The sequence below is a fragment of the Pectinophora gossypiella genome, chromosome 19, assembly GCF_024362695.1.
Source record: "Pectinophora gossypiella chromosome 19, ilPecGoss1.1, whole genome shotgun sequence".
NCBI classification, from domain to species: Eukaryota; Metazoa; Arthropoda; class Insecta; order Lepidoptera; family Gelechiidae; genus Pectinophora; species Pectinophora gossypiella.
In genome coordinates, this window is record NC_065422.1 from 1,993,896 (window position 1) to 2,014,712 (window position 20,817).

Below are 20,817 nucleotides of genomic sequence, written 5' to 3' on the forward strand. Positions count from 1 at the left end.
TGTTTTTTTTTATTGAGCGAAATTGTTTATCACCCCTCAATCGTTGCTTCACTGCAGTGCCTGTTGCATGCTGCCTGCATATCGCGCGCGATGCGATAAAGGATGCAATAGCAGTTGCTTCGTTTATCGTTTGCTACGCCTACGCTCACAAGGTTAGCAAGAGATGTCTTATTAAATAATACCAGTATTTTTTATAAAAAAACATTTAATTAAAATTTATAACGTAGAAATTAATAATAACTATACATACAAGTATAAAATCATCTTAACTTATAATAGGGAATGTTTAAGTGGTGTAGTGACCTACTCGGTCCCTTGGAATTAGTCGCAGCTCAGATCCGTGTTTCAGGAAAACATTACCTGGAACAAATACACAAAGTTACATAAACTTGTGCAGAGGAAAACTTAGAAAGACATCATCATCATCATCAGCCCATTAACGTCCCCACTGCTGGGGCACGGGCCTTTCCTATGGATGGATAGGGAGAACGGGCCTTAAACCACCACGCGGGCCCAGTGCGGATTGGTGGTTATTAACGACTGCTAATGCAGCCGGGACCAACGGCTTAACGTGCCTTCCGAAGCACGGAGGAGCTCGAGATGAAAACTTTTTTTTTGTGGTCACCCATCCTATGACCGGCCTTTGCGAAAGTTGCTTAACTTCAACAATCGCAGACCGAGCGCGTTTACCGCTGCGCCACCGAGCTCCTCAGAAAGACACATCGACGAAAATGATTTCCGTTAGAAAATGTTAAACGGTAGGGACAGTGATAGGCAGTCAACCCACTACTTATATAGTCCCATCATGTTGGAATAGAAGTAAAAAATAGGCACAGCGAATGCTACCTACGTAGATAAACGGGGTTGCCATGTCAAGGGCGCTGAGATGGATGAATAATTATAATTAGGTAAAAATACATTGGATAAATAAGGCAATTATTTAAAATGATGATTTTGAAATGATTTATACTGACCAGCGGTCTGCTGCGGGTTGATGCCGATGCCGTCATCAGTAATAATGGCGCTGGTTGCTGGCTCCACGCGGAACTCCTCGGCCGCGAACTTGAGCACCGCCGTGAATGGCGTTGCTTCCGGTACACTCAGCCTGTCGGTCAATCGTTACCAGGAACACCATAATATTAGTATACTAATTGAACAAGTGCGATTTATCTTGACACAGCCCGTGCCGAACACGGGGAACTGCGTTCGTCCTGCGAGAAGTGATTTTTGTTTGCACACGACCGCGCCCGGCGCGACATGTTATATCACAAGCTACGACCGACAGCCGCACTCCACATCTGCATATATCAATCGAGGTCCGCGATATATATCGCGCCACGCGCGACAGTGCAACCAGTGCATTGGCACCAGGTCCCAAGTTGACTCATATGATGAGTTATAAGTATTTTCTATTTATTGTAGATAAGGGTCAATGTAGATAAAAAATCTTATAGGAAAATAAAAAGTTTACTGGTTGATTTCAATAACTTAATAATAACAATAAGAATATTAATAGATCATGATATTATCATATTTTCCCAGAAAGCAACATCACCAAGATTTTCCCTGATTATGTCAAAAAATTCATACTTCAAATTTTCGTCTTGACATATCTTTTGTACAATAACTACTAACTCTGAATAGGTTAACTCTATGTAGAAATACTTCATTGACATTTGTTCTCTTAGCAATTTACCACAATCTAATAAACCGCTTGTTAATAATTTAAATAAAGCACCATGTTCCAAACAGACTTTTCTTAAATAATCATCATTGACTTTAAAAATGTGTTTCCAAAGTGATTTATCCTTACAGTCTTTACTTGACAAGCTTTGCGTAAGAATATTAAGTATGTTTTGAATAGCTAAATTGTACTTATAATCTTTGTTTAGTAAACTTACAACTAGTAGTTCTATCATATCTTGGTTTGAACCATTTAGAAAGCCCAATAAAGAATCTTTGGAATCTTCAGAGCTATTTAGCTGAGAAAGCAACAACTGGCTTTTGAATTTAAGTATGTTTTCTCTAGATATTTCTGTGGATAAGTTTCTCAACAATGTTTCCTTGGATGCTGCTTCTAACATGAGATCTGTCAGACATGTTTCCAGTTTTTCAACAGAAAATAGCTGCAGAAACACCTTGATTCCAACATCCATCTTGTTAATTTTTGTATTGGAATTTATAATTTTTTTTAAAATGTATTTAGGTGGGTCTGCAAAACAATTTTTCAGAAATAATTTTGAACTGTCCTGGTGACTGTTCAAAGTAGACAGGAATTCGCTAATCAGGTCCTGTTTCTGTAGTCTATCGAGACATTTTTCTATATGAGTGGCAATAAGAAATGCATTTTTTATTTCCTGTTCATTGGTCTCATTGTCGGGCCAGCTTTCTTGCTGACATAGGTTGAGGAAGTCTTGGAAAAAGTCGAGGAACTGTCGCACAACAGCCGTGTCCATCGTGTACTCCACAAAGTGAGGTAAATTCAACGTAGACCCCACCAAAACTCAGCATCTGTTAAAACCAAGAAACTACTTTTTACTACCTTTTAATAAAACTGACTGTAGACTAAACACATTCTCTGCTACGTTGAAGTTACTTCACGATGCGACAAGGGTTAATTTAAGCAATATTCGGTAAAAAAAACTCACACTTTGAATGGAAGTTTGGGGTCTGAAGTCAGGGTGATCTTGAACGTAACTTTTGACCTGAAAGCAAGATTAACTCCATAAAAAACTTACTTATACATTAAATTATGATTGAATAGACTAAGCACTGTACTTACATGTTGAAAATTATTTCAGATTTGAGCACAGAAACTAGAAACCCCCGAAGCAACAAGGCTAGAGAAACTAGAGAAAGTGACGTGACCACATTTTTTTTTTTTTTTTTTTGTTTTTGTTTTCCCCGAAGGGTAAGGCAAAGGGAACTATGCCCATACAGCCATGTCTGACGTATTTTTTTTCTTGATGATTAATGAAATGATGAAAGGTGATGATGATGAAACCTAAGCCCCCACCCTCGGAGTAGACTCCTACTCCGAACCCCAAACGAATTAACTCAAAAGTCCGCATAAACTTTTGAGTTATGAAGCGGCTTCCTGACACGAAGCGAAAATAGGCAGATACACTTTGTTTATTGAATACTCCAATATAATAACACTCGCGAATGTCTTCCGACTAACTTAATGCGATCATTAACCACAAAACACCACTTCGTATTAATTATTTAGATTATTCAATGAAGAAAGCAACTGTCCCGTTCCCGTTTCCCGCCAAAAAGCCGCTGTTTTTTTTTCTGACGTGACCACATTGTGACCACAACACGTCACTTTGACAGCAGACATTTTTGTTCTCTTTTCCTGAATAAGCAAAGGCAATATAGCACATACCACCTTTCGAGCTTAGAGAAAGCTTTCGAGGATACATTGCAATTTACAATAAAGGGCAATAAATAAATTAATTATTGTAGTTCTTATAAAAACGAAATCATAATTTTTCTTAGTTTATAAAAAGAATAACAATCAAACAGTACTCCAACATACGAACGTAACCGGTTAGCCAACCCGTCAAACAGCTGATTGTGACATCCTCGACATCTTCGTAGCTCGTAGAAAATCAATACACAAACATGCGAACTTCGACGTTAAAAATTGCTTGAAAATAAACGAAAATGTTGTTAAAACGAAATCTATTGGAGACCGTGACTGCTTTCTCGTGTTCGGGCACTGTAATATGCGTTTTACTTAACTATGTGACGAATATTTCGCCTTTAAAAGGGATTTGGTTTTCCGTTTACTTTGTGCTTCTGTTTCTTTTGTCTGTAACGCTTAGTTTTAGATTGATACAATGGGTGATCAATTTAAACAAGCCTTTGAAATACGACTTGGATGGTTTGGTGCAAAATTATCCTTATTTGGGGTTCTTGAAAGATATTTTGCCGCGCATTCCTACGAGGGTAGAAAAAGAGTGTAAAGAGTATGACACTAATGAGTTGAGTGTGATTTCGACTGTGTTGGAGCGCCGGCTAGTGTCATCCTGGTACGTGCATTATGTGTCGCAAGAAATAGGGTTTCCTTTCGCGTGCAAGCAAATGCTGGATCAGATGATTGGCAGAACTTTTCAGGTAAGTTACTCTAGACCTGTCCTGGAAATCATAATTTTATTTTAGTTCAACAGCCGTAAAAATATTCTTGACATGAAATTAAATTGAGCTACTCTAAAAAAAAAAAAACAATAAATGATGAACTGAACAAATAAAATTAGAAATAAATTCATATTCTTATCCTAAAACTGCACAATTACATCATATATTCAGTAGAATATGGTTGCTAAATAGTTAAATACTTAGCAATCAAATCTTAGTACTGCTGTTTAAATAAAATACACTTCAATAAAACACCCTTATTTTACCTAGTTAGTACAGATTGTTAACAAAAAAATTCATTTTTTAGTATTTTTATCAAAAAAAATAATGTTAGGAATTTTAAAGCATTCAAAAATGTAAGACCAGTTTCTTAAATAATTTTTTCTACTCCTCTACTTTAATCTGGCATTTAAATAACCAAAAAGTCTAATATAAGTACATACATAATTAAACTCTTTGAAAAAGTGTACGCTCTATGGCCTATAAAAGCATTGTTTACAAAGTGTAACTGTACTATAATGTCGCCAAAAAAGCATTGTTGTTGTTTTTTTTTTTTGACCTGGAAACTGGCACCTTTACTTTGTTTGGTGCCATAGATATACTATAAAAAAAAAAGTATACATTTGCCGCCATTTTCCCGCGCGTTGGAAAATAAATTGGAAATTTTTTGTGTTTCGTTTAAAATTACGTCGTCGTAGAAAAAGTATTGTATGCAACGTTGTATAACTAGGTCAAAAAATACTCGTGGCGTCTCTTATTGCGATGTTCGCCAAGGCTCACATCGCAACTCACGCCACTCGCATTTTTTGACCCTTCTTATACAACTGTTGCATAATAGTATTTTATGCAACAGTTGTATAAGAAGGGTCAAAAAATGCGAGTGGCGTGAGTTGCGATGTGAGCCTTGGCGAACATCGCAATAAGAGACGCCACGAGCATTTTTTGACCTAGTTATACAACGTTGCATACAATACTTTTTCTACGACGACGTAATTTTAAACGAAACACAAAAATTTCCAATTTATTTTCCAACGCGCGGGAAAATGGCGGCAAATGTATACTTTTTTTTTATAGTATATCTATGGCACCAAACAAAGTAAAGGTGCCAGTTTCCAGGTCAAAAAAAAAAACAACAACAATGCTTTTTTGGCGACATTATAGTACAGTTACACTTTGTAAACAATGCTTTTATAGGCCATAGAGCGTACACTTTTTCAAAGAGTTTAATTATGTATTTACTTATATTAGACTTTTTGGTTATTTAAATGCCAGATTAAAGTAGAGGAGTAGAAAAAATACTATTTTCTACTCCTCTACTTTAATCTGGCATTTAAATAACCAAAAAGTCTAATATAAGTACATACATAATTAAACTCTTTGAAAAAGTGTACGCTCTATGGCCTATAAAAGCATTGTTTACAAAGTGTAACTGTACTATAATGTCGCCAAAAAAGCATTGTTGTTGTTTTTTTTTTTTTGACCTGGAAACTGGCACCTTTACTTTGTTTGGTGCCATAGATATACTATAAAAAAAAAGTTTACATTTGCCGCCATTTTCCCGCGCGTTGGAAAATAAATTGGAATTTTTTTGTGTTTCGTTTAAAATTACGTCGTCGTAGAAAAAGTATTGTATGCAACGTTGTATAACTAGGTCAAAAAATGCTCGTGGCGTCTCTTATTGCGATGTTCGCCAAGGCTCACATCGCAACTCACGCCACTCGCATTTTTTGACCCTTCTTATACAACTGTTGCATAAAATACTATTTTCTACTCCTCTACTTTACTCTGGCATTTAAATAACCAAAAAGTCTAATATAAGTACATACATAATTAAACTCTTTGAAAAAGTGTACGCTCTATGGCCTATAAAAGCATTGTTTACAAAGTGTAACTGTACTATAATGGTTTTTTTTCGGCGGGAAACGGGAACGGGACAGTTGCTTTCTTCATTGGGTAATCTAAATAATTAATACGAAGTGGTGTTTTGTGGTTAATGATCGCATTAAGTTAGTCGGAAGACATTCGCGAGTGTTATTATATTGGAGTATTCAATGAACAAAGTGTATCTGCCTATTTTCGCTTCGTGCCGGGAAGCCGCTTCATAACTCAAAAGTTTATGCGGACTTTTGAGTTAATTCGTTTGGGGTTCGGAGTAGGAGTCTACTCCGAGGGTGGGGGCTTAGGTTTCATCATCATCACCTTTCATCATTTCATTAATCATCAAGAAAAAAAATACGTCAGACATGGCTGTATGGGCATAGTTCCCTTTGCCTTACCCTTCGGGGAAAACCAAAACAAAAAAAAAAAATGTACTATAATGTCGCCAAAAAAGCATTGTTGTTGTTTTTTTTTTTTTGACCTGGAAACTGGCACCATTACTTTGTTTGGTGCCATAGATATACTATAAAAAAAAAGTATACATTTGCCGCCATTTTCCCGCGCGTTGGAAAATAAATTGGAAAATTTTTGTTTCATTTAAAATTACGTCGTCGTAGAAAAAGTATTGTATGCAACGTTGTATAACTAGGTCAAAAAATGCTCGTGGCGTCTCTTATTGCGATGTTCGCCAAGGCTCACATCGCAACTCACGCCACTCGCATTTTTTGACCCTTCTTATACAACTGTTGCATAAAATACTATTCTATTTGTTTAAAATATTTCTAGATATGCAACAAAATAGAAACCAGAGACGTCTACATAGATGTTTCTTCTGTTCTTATTACACACTTAAAGGAATATCGAAAAGCTACAAAGAGACATGAGAAGCTTCCAACAAGTCCTATCGAATCACTTTACAAAATGTCTCATCCGGTCTCTATTATGGAAAAGAAAATCGAAACGGGGGATCACTGTACAAACCTACTACGAGTTATACTCAAAGAACTTGTACCATGGGAACTATGGGATACACCACATTCCGAATTACTAGTCCGAGTGCTATCAAAGAAGTTAGACAATTTCATAGAAAGTACATTAACTGATCCCATTTGGTTGAATGACAAATTAATGACGATATTAAAAGGGAAACAAGATGTAACAAAAAAAGAGAAGTCTGAGGAACCAATAGATATAATACCGGAAGAAGTAAAGAATGAAATAAAAGAAATATTAACAGAGTTGGAAGTAGAAATACCGAAAACAGATTTAACCCCACCTAAGTTGGAACCAACAACATTGGAGTCGGCATTGTCAACCGTAGTCATGCATACAACGGCTCCTATATTACAAAGAGCTATTAACGATGATGTAGAAGATCAAGATATTATTGAGAATGTTGAGCAAGTAGAAGAGGCAACTACGGCCACGGAACCACTTGACATCAAATCATCGCCAGTGTTGAGACAACGAAGAGGAAGACAGGGCAGAAACGAAGTTAAGATCTACGATAGAATTATCGAAGGTAAGTTCCATTTAGTAGCCCAAGAATATTCCTTTGAATGCAGCGAATAGCTGCATGGACAATAGTGTCCATGTTATGACAATAACTGAAAAATGTTAACTACAACAAACATTGCTTAATTTTTTTATCAGTATCAATGATCTAATGCATATTTTATGCTTTTTTTTGTAAGAATGCAAAAGCCATAGACAAAACGACGAAATTGACCCGCAATATTTGATTTTTGCATAGATTTTTCTCTTAGATTCTTCATTCTGTTAACTAGCTGAGATAAAGAGAACGAGGGAAGCACGTTGTTGCGTTGTAACTCACTCTAGATCCTTTCCACGACGAAAGGTCAGGGAAGCGGTCGCGATTGGTCGTCGCATTCGGGCGGCATTATATATCTGACCTGTTTGTCAGATGTGTTGACAAAAACTAGTATGATCGAAGCCCGTATTAGTCAGATACTTTTCGATCCGACTTTCTCTCAATAATATCTTTAATCAGCAGGTGACAAAGCTACACTTTGAACCGTCAATTTTCACATAATCAACGACTCATCCGCCTTAAACTACTGCAGCTTCTGACAACCTGTATAGCCGGGGAAAAGAAGCTGTAAAGAAAACCTCAGCACAGGGACCTAGACTTTCTTAAAACACCATAAAATCAGTAGCGGCGTTAGGGTAGGGCGCGGATGGGCGATCGTCCGGGGCGCCGGATAAAAGGGGCGCCGCAGCCTGCAAAAGAGATGCTGAAAATATAGCTGATAGATAGGCCAGAAAAGTAAAATTTTATTAGTTTTTTTTTCTAATAAGTGGTTATTTTTTATAATAAATAATTATGTTTTTTATTTTCATTAATGCTTTCTCTTTTTTCGTAAGGGTTTGAAATGCAGTTGGAGGGCGCCGTAGAAATCTCGCCCAGGGCGCTGGTAGAGTTGAAACCGGCACCGGCACTGCATAAAACAACACAATTATACCTACAATTCAGTACAGTTCTCAGACAGTTATGGAATTCATATATTCTAAATAATCACTAACCTTATAATAACCATTTTTCCAAAGTTTCTGTCCCTTTGTAAATATAAAAATGTGATATTACAGGGAGTGTGAAGACGTGGGAAACGGATACGGACCTACAGTGCATCAGTCTAGGTCAAGATTTGCTGGCCAGTCTGAACGGGGAGATCACGCTCAGTCGGCTGTGGGGGCAGGACCCGCAGGAGGCTGATACTGGGGGGAAGGAAACCAGGTTCTGGTTTGGTGAGTTATGTTCCATTTTAGCTTAAGAAGCTGACAACATTTACTTAACTATCAATCTAGTGGTAACAGCGTTAAAAATATAGTATTAAAAATATAGGGATTAGATTAGGGTTTCACACAACACACACACACACACACACGCACACGCACACGCACACGCACACACACACACACACACACACACACACACACACACACACACATAACATATATAACAGCCGACTCATAGCAATTATGTCACAGCCTGTAACTACATATTTATAAATGTAAACAAATATTGTCATATATTTATTTAAATTTTTTTTTTACCTTTTTCCTCACCTTATGGTTGTCTGGAAGAAATCGCTTTAAGCGATAAGGCCGCCATTTGCCATGTACTTAGTTAAGAGACTTTTTGTAATTATTTCTTTTTATTTTGGTGCAATAAAGTGTATCTGTATTGTATTGTATTGTAAGGCTTTAATGGTACAAAATAAAGATAAAGATATGTTTTAGTATATAATAACGAATAATACTACGTATCTATAGACTGGAAGCTCTCTGCTCCCCACCAGCGGCCTAGCGATTAGATTGTCCTCACCCCCGCTGGGTCTTCGTGCGGACGATTGTTTCTAATTTATAACAGTTGCTGTACATTTTACATGTTCGAATTTACAAACTAGACGCCGACATCCTGTCATCTAATTCGAATATTATTTACTTATTTATGTACCCGTGCCGTGAGTAATGGAGCCGCGGTAGCCTAGTTGGAAAAACGCTTGACTCTTACTGTTGTAAGGTCGCAGGTTCAAATCTAGCATAGACCTAAACCTATGATTTTTCGAATTCATGTTTGGATCATAAATTATTATCACGTGTTCAGCAGTAAAGGAAAACATCGTGAGGAAACCCATATAGCCGAAAAATACGTTTCGGAGGTATAATATGTGACCCAACCTGTATTGGCGGATTGGTAGGTCAGACAGGCAGTCGCTTCTGTAAAAAACCGAACCTGTCAAATCGTCAGGTTAGGTAAGCGGATCCTGTGAAAAACGGTATAACGATAGGGAAATGAAGGCTAAAATATGGCTATTTATTTAAACAGTCAGAAAAATAAAGAGGCTTAAAAAGCTGAGCAAAAAAATATGCCTACTTACTTATATGCTTATACACTCTGAATTCTGATGGCTGTTTTCACATTTGGCTATCAATTTATGTCTATTTTGCATCTATAATGAAAAACGTATTTACAATAACTGCTACAAGAAGGTAGGTAGCTAGTTTTAAAACAAAAAGGTACTAAAAACGATTAATACTTATCTTAATTTTGGCAGGCGAGGAAGACGCGATGGACATGGAGTTAGAAAGCAAGGAGCCGTCCCCTGTCAAGAAGGAACACAGCCCGAAGCCAACTGAGGCCATCCTGAAGGACATTCAGACCACAGTGCACCAGGCCAAGACCAAGATAGGAGACCTGCAGGTCCCCCATAGTGTCATAGATGTACCCCGCAACCATGTTAGTGTAGCACGTTCTATCTGCTTACTCTACGCTTGTTTTTCTTTTTTGGTACTAGAGCGTAGCCAAAAAGTTAGGTTAGGTTAGTCTTTAGTCATACCCAGTGACGTGCCGGTACCGGGAATGTTCCCATTGTAAAGATTCCTGCAGACACATCCTAATTTTACTTTAAGTTATACCTGTCATTTTCTTATCCGCCGAAAAGGAAAGGGACGGATGATTGACAGTTCTTAATTTTAGGAAGAATGAGTAAATTAATGACTAACCCGGGCGAATCAAAAAGGTATCTCGCTGGTATGCAAACCGTTTGACGTGTGCTGTCAACATAATTCTGGCGGGTTATTGGTCAATGTCAAATGTTTAGACGGTTGTTTTAGATTTGTGCTTGAAATTGACGTGTGTTCCATAAATTTTATGCTTCTCGATTACCCGTCCGTTTCCTTTTCGGCGGATAAGAAAATGACAGGTATAACTTAAAATACAAATTGTTCTTTCTTGTACTATGTTCTTATCTGCCTAAAGGTTAGACAATAGAACTCTTTTTATAAGTAAGTTTTGCGCTTATTTACTACCTGCAACTTTCAAAAGTGGAAACATTCGCGGAAACGGCACATCAGTGGTCATACCGCGTTATTAATAAAAAAATAAACAACGTGTATATAAGTATTTGACAGTCAAGCAAAATTGAATCCAGTTATAAAATAATTTGACTGGTATTTGCTTGGCTGTCAAATACTTATAAATACAAATCATTTCTATACGTGCCCAGTGACGTATGACAACCAACACGTTATTTATTCTGTGCTGATAGAAAGAGTATAGAAAAAAAAATCCCCACAAATTTACAGCCGATTTTTTAGTTTCTAGTATATTTAGGTATACTTACATTTTTAAATCTTTTCATTATGTATTTTCTTAAGAGAACGAATGTACTAGGATAATTTTCATTTTGACATGTACATTATTTATTTAGACTACAAATAGTTCACTAGTTGATGAACGGAACCTTTTTTAACTATAGCACAGATAATATTATTATGGTTCTCAGTCTACAATGTCTATGCTCTAGTATTGAAAAAAATTGCCCTAGAAATGAGTAGACTTCAAGTACTGCAAAGTTCCAATAGTTATAAATTATAATAGAAAGCAGCAGTCATATATCGATAGTCTTCAGCACAGGTTGGACTAAGAACATAAGTGGTCCATATTAGATTTATAGTAAATGTGTACTCCACAAGCGCACGCGCGCGAGTGTGTGTATGTGTGTGTGTGTGTGTGTGCGTGTGTGTGTGTGTGCGTGCGTGCGTGCGTGCGTGCATGCGTGCGTGTTTGTAAGTGTGTCTGTGAGGATGCGTGTGTTTCACTTTGTCATTTACCATTTTGTAGAGAATGTTGACAACATATGGTCAACGACTATATTTTAATTCTGCCATTTTGAACCGCGACTGTTTCCCAAAATGACTGAAATATTTACTGTACTGTAAGTAAGAACTACTCATTTCAAGGGTCACGTTATTTTCGGGATCCAATATATATATTTAATTCGCAGCGATGTTTGTCCGCGTGTCTGCATGTTGAAGGAAGTGTACTCTTGTGTGTGTCATGCCCATGCAACTCTATTTGCACGCATCGCATGATGCATGTTCAATCTCTAATGGCTATGGTATCGGTTGGGTGCCTAGGGTTGGGTACAATTGGGTGGTTTCTATTAGTTAAATTAGTTACTTTTTACTGAAAATCCCCGTTATACCCATTGATGTACCTAAAATATGTTACTATGCGTTATTTAATATAACCAAAGTCACTTCATAACTTATTACTAACTTTGTATATTAATTAAGTGTACTTATAGTACAAGTAGTTTATATAAGTTGGACTGCAAGGGTTACTAATGAGGAAGTGCTAGTAAGAGTAAGGGAAAAAGACAAATATTGAGAGTTATTGAGGACAGAAGAGGCAAAATGGTTGGACACTTAATAAGACACGACGAATTTATTAAAAAAATCATAGAAACTCTACAAGGAAAAAAGAAAGGGGAACCAAGAAGAGCTTACATGGAACAGATTAAAGAGAAGGTGAATGTCGTGTCTTATAAGGAAGTGAAATAATTGGCATTTGATAGACAAGTATGGAGAATGCTACAGCGACAAGAGCGTGGCTTTTAAATTAGTGATGATGATATACTAAATAACGCATAAAAAACGCATGTTATACAAGTTTTCAGAGGTCTCCAGTTAGCAGTGTGAGCGTAGCCTAATTCTGGGATTTCAGGGAAAGACAACATAGTTAAAAAATCGCTCTATTGCATGAAATCGTATTTGGACTTTTTATTCTGCTAATGAGGTTTCTGGCTCAAATAATAATATCTAATCTTGTGTAATACGAGCAAACGAGCTGTATTACAATTACAAGTTTTGGCAATAATAATTATTATTACGGTGTAAATAATCTTATTATAGGATGAAGCAGCTGGAATGATGGAAGGTCTCTTGGATTTCGGTATTGCGGGACTTAAGAAAGGACTGCGATTCACTGGTCTAAGCGACGATTCTCAGGTAAGGCGATTAGTTATAGGTACTATTTGCGTTCTGCGTGGTCCGTATGACTACAAGTCAGAAATACATACTTATTACAGCAATAGAATAAAGAATAATACTACGTATAGCCCGTCATTCAAGCGAAGGGGGTATGGAGCAGTCTATTTGTGACATATATAAAAAAAATCTTATGCATTTTTATGTTTTCAGGAAAAATCTCCATCGCATAAAGAAAAAGAAAAGGGCCCTGAAAAGTCGCCTCCTCCAAAAGACAAAGGCCCTGAGAGGTCTCCACCGCCAAAAGATAAAGGCCCGGAGAGGTCTCCACCGGCAAAAGATAAAGGCCCTGAGAGGTCTCCCCCTCCGAAAGGCACCGAGAAATCCCCACCTCCTGATTCAAAGAATAAACCAACTGAGTCGAAAGAAGAAATCTTTTCCACTGTGATACAGAAAGGTGTATTTTTTTTAATCGTGTAAAATTATTATTTTACCTGTTACCATTATTGTCATTGTCAAATCCATATTTAGACTTATTTGGCCGAGATGAGTTGATCACCTGAAATTAATTCCGTTCATCATATTATCTCACTTGCATCATATCTTTTGACACTGCTTACCCCAATAAGAACGATAACGAGATGATGATGATGATGTCTTCCTGACCGCCATGGACGATTGAGTGTTACTTGTGTACTTGTCTTATCCTGGCGGTTGAAGCGTCCTGGAAGACAATAGTTTTGTCTGTGGCTATTAAAAGGTTAAACTCTTTTTATTTATTATTTACAGAAGAAAATGGCACCAGCGCAGTCCCCACCCTAGTGAAGCAACAGCGTGTGGCGTCACAAGATAGCGTGGTAAGCATTTGCATCGATAATGTCCTCTGGTAGTAAAATGTTCCTCTTACACGATGTTCCCCTTGAGGATCCTTTTTTGCAAAGGGGGGTTTTGTATAGAGGATAAACAAGACATTTAGACAAGACCTCATACTCACCAGATAGCAAGTGACAATGTAGCCAAGGATGGGACTTATAACGTGCCTATTCACTCTTGCCCTGAAGAAACTCAATCTGGGCCAGGGAATTTTTGGAAAACAGATGTGCGGGCTTTACAGGCATGAGTTTCATTTATTAATTCCATCTTGCTTGTTAGCGGATCCTGTGAAGAACGGGATAGTTCTGTGAAGGTGATGAAATTATTTTATGCAGGCATCACTCCCGAAACCCATAATAAAGGCCGGGCCCTCACCGCTCGTCCCGCTGCCGGACTCGCCCGAGCCGGAGTACGAGGAGGCGGCGGACCTGTCCACCAGCATCGCTAAGCTACGCTGTTTGCTCCAACAGCGGGCTCAGGACCAGCCAAGCTGGTAATTAGTTCGTTCGTTATTGTTATGTTACCTTCCTTGCAGTTAGTAATAGTCTCTGTCTAATGATAAGACCGTTCGAATCAATATCCGGAGGTTCTGGGTTCATGATGAATCACCTAGTTGTCCAAAATTAAGACGATTCCGTGTTTCAGAAGGTATGCTAATCTTAACCTGTAATTTGAATGGTTTCCCTTGCAGTCTGGCTGTCGCATTTAAAGACCCGAGGGCTTAGCCAAGTTGTTAACATTATATGGGATTAACATGTTACTTTATATCAATCCCTTTAGCCCCGGACTTATAAGGTCAGGTCATCTTACCTGGACCCCGTTTGAAACGGAATGAATGCTGAGGAGATTATACTTCCATTACTTTATTTCAGTTATTGTGATGCTGCATTTTTTTAATAACATTATTATGGGATGTACGGTCACGAGCATTAATATGTATACACTTTGGTACCATGTCACATTAACTTTTTTGACAAATTGAACTGCAAGTCTCACTAATTGTCAAATATGTTAGTGCGACAGAGTCCTAAAGTGGGTACATTATATTGCTCATGACTGTATGTCAATTATATTCCAGTGGTGCAGAGGATGTCTGGTGGGAGTCAGCGGAGGAGACTCGCGGCCGCACGCAGCAGCATCACTCGTCACGTCCCGTCGACACCGCCACGCTCGCAGGTTAATCATATTCATCATCATCATCTCCATAGCGTTTTAACAGGCTCCACTTACCTAACCAGTAGATTTGGCAGGTCAGGTTTTTCCAAGAATTGACAGGTTTGGTTACAAAATTGCAGGTGGATAAAAGAAAAACAGAAAGAAAGACAAAATATTTATTCGACATACTTATTGTTTTCACAATTAAAACAAAAGAATACAATTTTGAATGTATGCCACTCTTGATCAGTCGATTGTCCGAAAGCAAGATGATCCGTGCTTTTGAAGGCACATTAAGCCGTTGTTCCCGGTCACTACTTACTGATGTAAGTACGTCAGGGGCCTTTGGCGGCTCAACCGGGGTAAGCAGAGACTAAGGTGTTCCATTCGATCCTGACATACTTCTCATGCTTGCCTTTTCTTGTTTTTAGTTTTGATCAATGTTTTTTTTTAAACGGAAATGTCATGTGCCTTCCAGACGAATACGACATGAATGCTGACAGAAATACGTCTCCTGGACAAACCTCTAACAACATGCAAAGATTGGATAAGTAAGTGTTTTTCTTGTACTTTCAAGTTATTTATTGCTTAGTTTGCGAAAATATCAGACCAAAATAATGCCCCACGTTCACAATTTGAAAAGTTCGGGTTCGGTTGCCATCAATCCCTAGGGACATTACCGAAATATCTACATGAAGAGTCGCTAGTGAGTTGCGTCGCCGCGGCGTTGCCACTATGCGGACGCTACCAGGACCACGACGCTCGTAAAACGCTAGTCCCTCACACTAAGTGCATAATATCAACAAATGTCAAATGGCAATATTGCTTTTATGATAATGTAGGCTTGCTTTTGACCACAATCTCACCTGATGGTAAGTAACGGATCAGGCTTACCTAGCAAATGCCTATTCACTCCCCCACCACTCAAGATCCCAGACCCCAGAAGACCCCAGATTATAACGAGGTGGAAAAATAGACGGCGGCAGACAGTCCTTTGCTGTGCGGATGAAAAAGGAATAAAAGGAACTGAACCTCCATGAACTGATGATGCTTGTTGCAGACTCTTCCAGCGCACGGTAACAGGCGTGTTCAACTCGATCAAGACGGCCGTGGGGGCTGAGGGTGAAGCGGAGGAAGTCCCGCGCACGTTGCATGACTGGACGTATGTCTGTACATCCATTGAACTCAGCGTGAGTACATACATAATATAAACAGTCTATACAGTCTCACTGCCGGGCACAGGCCTCCCCTTAATCAACCCCCTCCGGTATGGAACATACTCCACCACGCTGCTTCGTTGTGGGTTGGTGGAGGTGGTTTTTTATGATAAATAGCTGGGACCAACGGCTTAACGTGCCCTCTGAAGCACAGAATCCTCTTTTTCGGACAATCATGTGATTCAAGCCCGTAGTCCGGAGCTGATGAATGCCACCGAAAATGCTGGCCGAGTGGCAAAATACTGGGGTGAAAATATCTGAATGTCATCGAAACGACAAGAAGAAGAAGGAGTCCGTAATGCCAGAGACACATGACAGACAGCTCGTTGGGTGCGTAGTTCATCTTGTGATAGATGTACCTCTGACCTCTACCCGAATTGAGATAATAGTCGTGAGTTTATGTATCTGTCTATTCCTTTTTCCGTATGCGGAACACTTCACGGACATTTCATACAAAAAAACCTCGTTTTATACAGACACTACACATTGACGCTATCGCACACGCGTATCTGTGTAACGTTTGACGTCCATGCGATTGAAGACTAAAGTAAGACCGAGGGGGTGAGGTAAACCTAGCTCAGCCGCTGGTGGGGGGCGGAGAGTTGCCGTCGCATACGTAGTGTAATTCGCTCCCCTGTGGGCGTGGTGCGCGCAGGTGTGCGGCGCGGTGGCGCGGCTGGTGGGGTCGCGGCGCGCCTACAGCCACGTGGAGTGCGCGCTGGACTCGCTGGCGCAGCTGCCCGCGCCGCCGCCGCGGCCGCAGCTCGTGCCCGAGGACTTGGGTAACGTCTATTGACTTTAAATATTCAAGTGTTTGCTATTATAGCCAGTGGGAGTAGTCTTTTATGCAGTGTCTTTTTTTCAAAGCGTTTCTTATTTTCATGTTACTCACATAACTTGTGCGCATGCGCAGAGGAGTGGATGTGCTGGCGCGGCGCGGCGTGGAGCGCGGCGGCCGAGCTGTGCTGCGCGGCCGGCCTGCTGCGGGCGCACCTGGCGCTGCAGGCCGCCACGCTGCTGCTCGCAGGTCAGTGACTTCCACTGCATGCTAGAGCTCCTCGCTGGTCCACTGCGACTGAATAAAAGCCATTGACGAAATGTAAGCTGCTCTGGTGGCATGGGGTGTGCTCCCGCCAAAGCATGATTCTGGGAACTGAGTATAATACCCCGATAGCAACAAGTTGGTAGTGTGACTAATAATCGACGATCCAACGGTGTCATGTTCGAAGTTGCATATATGCGTCGCGTTATTTGAGCGCGGTTCAAGCCTGCATTTGAATAAAGTGCGCCATCTGTTGCATGTGTGTGGAACTAGGTGATCAACTAGTTGGGTCCGCCACATGCTAAATGGTACTCATGCAATGACTGAAAGTAGGCTTCTGGAAATAATATATGTACATAGGCTACTATTTCCATCGCGAGATGAACTTACTACCCACACCTCACCAAACTTTCTGTTAGACCAATGTGATAGGTGGTGAGCCATAGGCTTATGTAACATGCAAAATTTTTCCCCGGTTCCCAGGTGGCATAGCCGAGCTGCATTGTGTGACGGATGCGGCAGAGACTTGGTTAGGGGAGCTTAAGCTGGATATATGATGCACGCAGGATATATTATTTTTCTCTGCCACACACGATAATAATAATAATAATCTAAATTTTGACGTACAGACGATTGTACTGATATGCCCAACTGTGGGCACAGGCCTCCCGACCAACTGGAGGGGATATGAAGCATACTCCACCACGCTGCTTCACTGTGGGTTGTGAATGTGATTTCAGAGCTAGCAGAATCTCTGATATCTGTCTACCTGGATGAGGTATCGTCATGGCTGCGCGCGCAGGTGTTCGTGTTTTTCGAAAAAATGGCGGACCAGCCCTCCGCTGGAGAGAGGGAGGTGCTTAGGGAATTCCAGCTGGAAGAGACTTGCGCCGCCATTGTGGAGAGATTACCTGGTGAGTATCCATTTCTTCTTAAAATTTCTTCTTAGAATTTGTTGTTATTTTAATATTTCTTCCTCCAGTGTTGCAAGTGTTCGGCGAGGAGACGGTGTCAGACGCAGTCAGGCTGTCTGTCTCGAGCTTCAGCCACAAGGGAGTGAACAGGGACGTGGTGTACCGCGTTCTCGACATCCTTGCACTGCACTTCAAGAAGTCTGCTGGGCTGAGGAACCCTTCCTTTGATGCCAATTAGCACTTTCATGGAGAGTACGTCTAAAGCCGTAGACCCTATCTCAGGTCATCAGCGTAGCGTTATCCTGTTTACACAGAGTCAGGCTGCAGGTTTGACAGGTCCGGTTTTTTACAGAAGCGACCAGATCTGTCCTTCTAACTCGCGAAGGGTCAACCAGCCCAATACAGGTTAGGTCACACCTCCGAAACGCATCCGGTCCCAATTACGGATTAAATATATCTTAGCCAAAAAACCTATTAACTAACTTTCTGTTTCCTTGTCACTTACAAAGGGAAACACACATTGAACATTATTTTTGGCAAATAGGCGTAGAGCTCACTCAGATAATCAATGAACAAATAATCATTTCGATCAACGAAATGCTGTGGCTACACTTACGCCATCTATTGTCGTTGAAACGTATATAGCGAGGGCCGATTTCTCAATATTCAGATGGCGCGCCATGGCGTCCCATTGTTTGTAGAATGAAGTGATTTGTATTTTCATCTAATAAATTTCAATGGATGAAAGAAAAAATATGAAATGCTAATGGAAGCTAGTCTAATGATCAAAATATATCAATTTCTGTCTTATTTTTGAATTTAATTAAGAATGAGTACGAAATAACACTTAACAGCTTTTATTGATGACTTTTTAAGTACGACAGTATTTCCACAAATTCCATAGAAAATTTTGATTTTGTCGTTTCGTAAAGAGTATCTCAAATATATATAAATTATATAAAAATAGGAATTTTTATATTTAAATATTGTTAAAAAATCTGCTCTCTAGCATTAAACCAAAGATGTTGAGTTAAAAAAAAAGGTACTTATTATAAATGAAATTTATGGCTTTAAAAATGTATTTTCGTTTTAATTAAGTAGTATATTATTTATTTCAGAGATTTATGTACATTCCTTATATTGTATTCAATAAAAGATGGTATTGTCAGTAATTTGCGCATTTTTATAAAATCCTTCTTGATTTTTTAAATGAATTTCTTTAGTAGAGGAATAAAAACCATGTTTCCATAAACCTTCAAAAATATTTTATTTATAAGTAAATCTATAACACTTTAAATATCACAGACCTCGCACTAAATTCTTACATAAGAGATTCCAGAGATTCGAGATTCTTTTTACAAGAGTCAATTGTTTACTTAAACTAAGTCTCACTCAACGTTACATTGGTCTACGGCAAACGATTCTCCATTAACTGCTACTTGTACCCGGGTTTAAACTCGATGCTTGGTACAAACCCGACAAACACTTAGAACCCACCTGCTATAATAAATACCCAGTTCGTACTTTAGGTGAAAGCTAAAACACAAAATTATCCCAAAATCCTTTGTCTTTTCTTTGCCTTTTTGCAAATATCCGGTTGCAAGTTGTTTCAATAACTTTTTTTTTTCAATTACCAATTCATTACGAAGTTTTGTTTTGTTCAATTACACGTTGCATTAAATTCATATTGCACTGTAAATAATAAAATTTACCTAAACAAATAACCCAATTATGGTTTCAATTGCTTTTTACTTACATCAAAGAAAATCATCAATACCTACTTAAAGTAAGCTAGACCTCTTTTTACCCAACTGTTGAAACAAAGGTGGGTAATGTGATTATTTTATAGCATTATAACTAGAATGTTTTATTAAACCAACGCTACTAGCTTGCACCTGAGAAATGCGCTACTAGCGCCGATTCAAGCAACCACCATCTTAATTTCAGCCCTAAAACTAGCTCTATCTCTTTCTTGCACTTATTGTAAGTGAAGGACGGCATTTCAAGGACTGTCTAACTTTATAACCACCCGAAACACCCGTATTCTAAGATGTTAACTCGAAGCTTTCACGACTCCGTCCTTAGTTGAGGCGACCTTAATCAGGGTTGCCAGATTTTTTTTGCAAAGTCGGGATTTTGGACTTTCATTTTCATATCCACCGAAAACGAAAGGGACGGGTGATTGGCAGCTGTTAATTTTTAAACAAATGTGTGAAGGAATGAATAACCCGGGCGGATCAAATAGGTATTTCACTGGTATGCAACCCATTTATCAACTAAATTCTGTTATTTTAAATTTCTGCCTAAAATTGTGTGTGTTCCATAAATTTTATACCTGTCGATTACCCGTCCCTTTCCTTTTCGGCGGACAAAAATGACAGGTATAACATAAAACAACTTAGATGGTGTGTACAGTCATGACTGTCATGAGTCATGAGCAATATAATGTACCCACTTTATGGCTCTGTCGCACTAACATATTTGACAGTTAGTGAGACTTACAGTTCAATTTATCAAAAAAGTTAATGTGACATGGTACCAAAGTGTATACATATTGCTCATACATATGCTCGTGACCGTACTGGAATCAGTACCACCATGAAGTTACCACTAAAAAGACCTTTCACATTTTGGACTACAAGTAATTTCTGTACAATCACATTTTTAATGTAATCAACAATACCTAGTTATCACTCGTCAAGGGGGTACATTCTAGCAAGGTGTCTACTCAAATCGCACGGGATATACTTTCATGCGAGATTGTAGATTATATATAAAAAAAATACGTTACTTATATCTA

The 20,817-nt window shown here is 39.0% G+C and overlaps 3 protein-coding genes across 5 annotated transcripts in view; 2 read left to right on the forward strand and 1 right to left on the reverse strand.

Moving 5' to 3' along the window:
• LOC126375566 (uncharacterized) overlaps window positions 1-20,817 on the forward strand; it is a 218,990-nt gene that overhangs the window by 121,566 nt on the left and 76,607 nt on the right. The gene's annotated exons all lie outside the window — the stretch shown is intronic.
• LOC126375555 (ubiquitin-fold modifier 1) lies at window positions 205-2,915 on the reverse strand. 2 transcript variants are annotated; one of them, XM_050022534.1, is made up of 4 exons: window positions 2,783-2,915; window positions 2,649-2,705; window positions 975-1,105; window positions 205-360 (listed from the first exon to the last, which is right to left on the reverse strand). In XM_050022534.1, coding segments are annotated over exons 1-4 (264 nt in total). In that variant the 5' UTR covers window positions 2,785-2,915; the 3' UTR covers window positions 205-286. The 2 variants fall into 2 exon arrangements, with proteins under 2 accessions (XP_049878491.1, XP_049878490.1); XM_050022533.1 differs by lacking the exons at window positions 205-360; window positions 975-1,105 and adding an exon at window positions 1,112-2,511 and having other exon boundaries at window positions 2,783-2,879.
• Window positions 3,571-19,127, forward strand: LOC126375454 (uncharacterized). Of its 2 annotated transcripts, none has more exons than XM_050022379.1 (15): window positions 3,571-4,122; window positions 6,808-7,543; window positions 8,629-8,787; window positions 10,101-10,246; window positions 12,742-12,837; window positions 13,030-13,273; window positions 13,606-13,673; window positions 14,025-14,182; window positions 14,768-14,865; window positions 15,323-15,395; window positions 15,905-16,034; window positions 16,717-16,843; window positions 16,975-17,088; window positions 17,844-18,017; window positions 18,086-19,127. In XM_050022379.1, the coding sequence occupies exons 1-15, from the start codon at window positions 3,670-3,672 to the stop codon at window positions 18,253-18,255; spliced, it is 2,946 nt and encodes a 981-aa protein (XP_049878336.1). In that variant the 5' UTR covers window positions 3,571-3,669; the 3' UTR covers window positions 18,256-19,127. The 2 variants fall into 2 exon arrangements, with proteins under 2 accessions (XP_049878336.1, XP_049878335.1); XM_050022378.1 differs by having other exon boundaries at window positions 3,572-4,122; window positions 10,101-10,282; window positions 18,086-19,126.

What these genes read in the sequence shown, in the direction of transcription:
- LOC126375555 (XM_050022533.1), bottom strand. Translation starts at nt 2,456, where the DNA reads ATGGACACGGCTGTTGTGCGACAGTTCCTCGACTTTTTCCAAGACTTC.
- LOC126375454 (XM_050022378.1), top strand. Translation starts at nt 3,670, where the DNA reads ATGTTGTTAAAACGAAATCTATTGGAGACCGTGACTGCTTTCTCGTGT. An exon ending in GCTCAGGACCAGCCAAGCTG is followed by an intron (nt 14,183 to 14,767) that starts GTAATTAGTTCG and finishes ATTATATTCCAG; the next exon opens with TGGTGCAGAGGATGTCTGGT. An exon ending in CGCCACGCTGCTGCTCGCAG is followed by an intron (nt 17,089 to 17,843) that starts GTCAGTGACTTC and finishes ATGTGATTTCAG; the next exon opens with AGCTAGCAGAATCTCTGATA.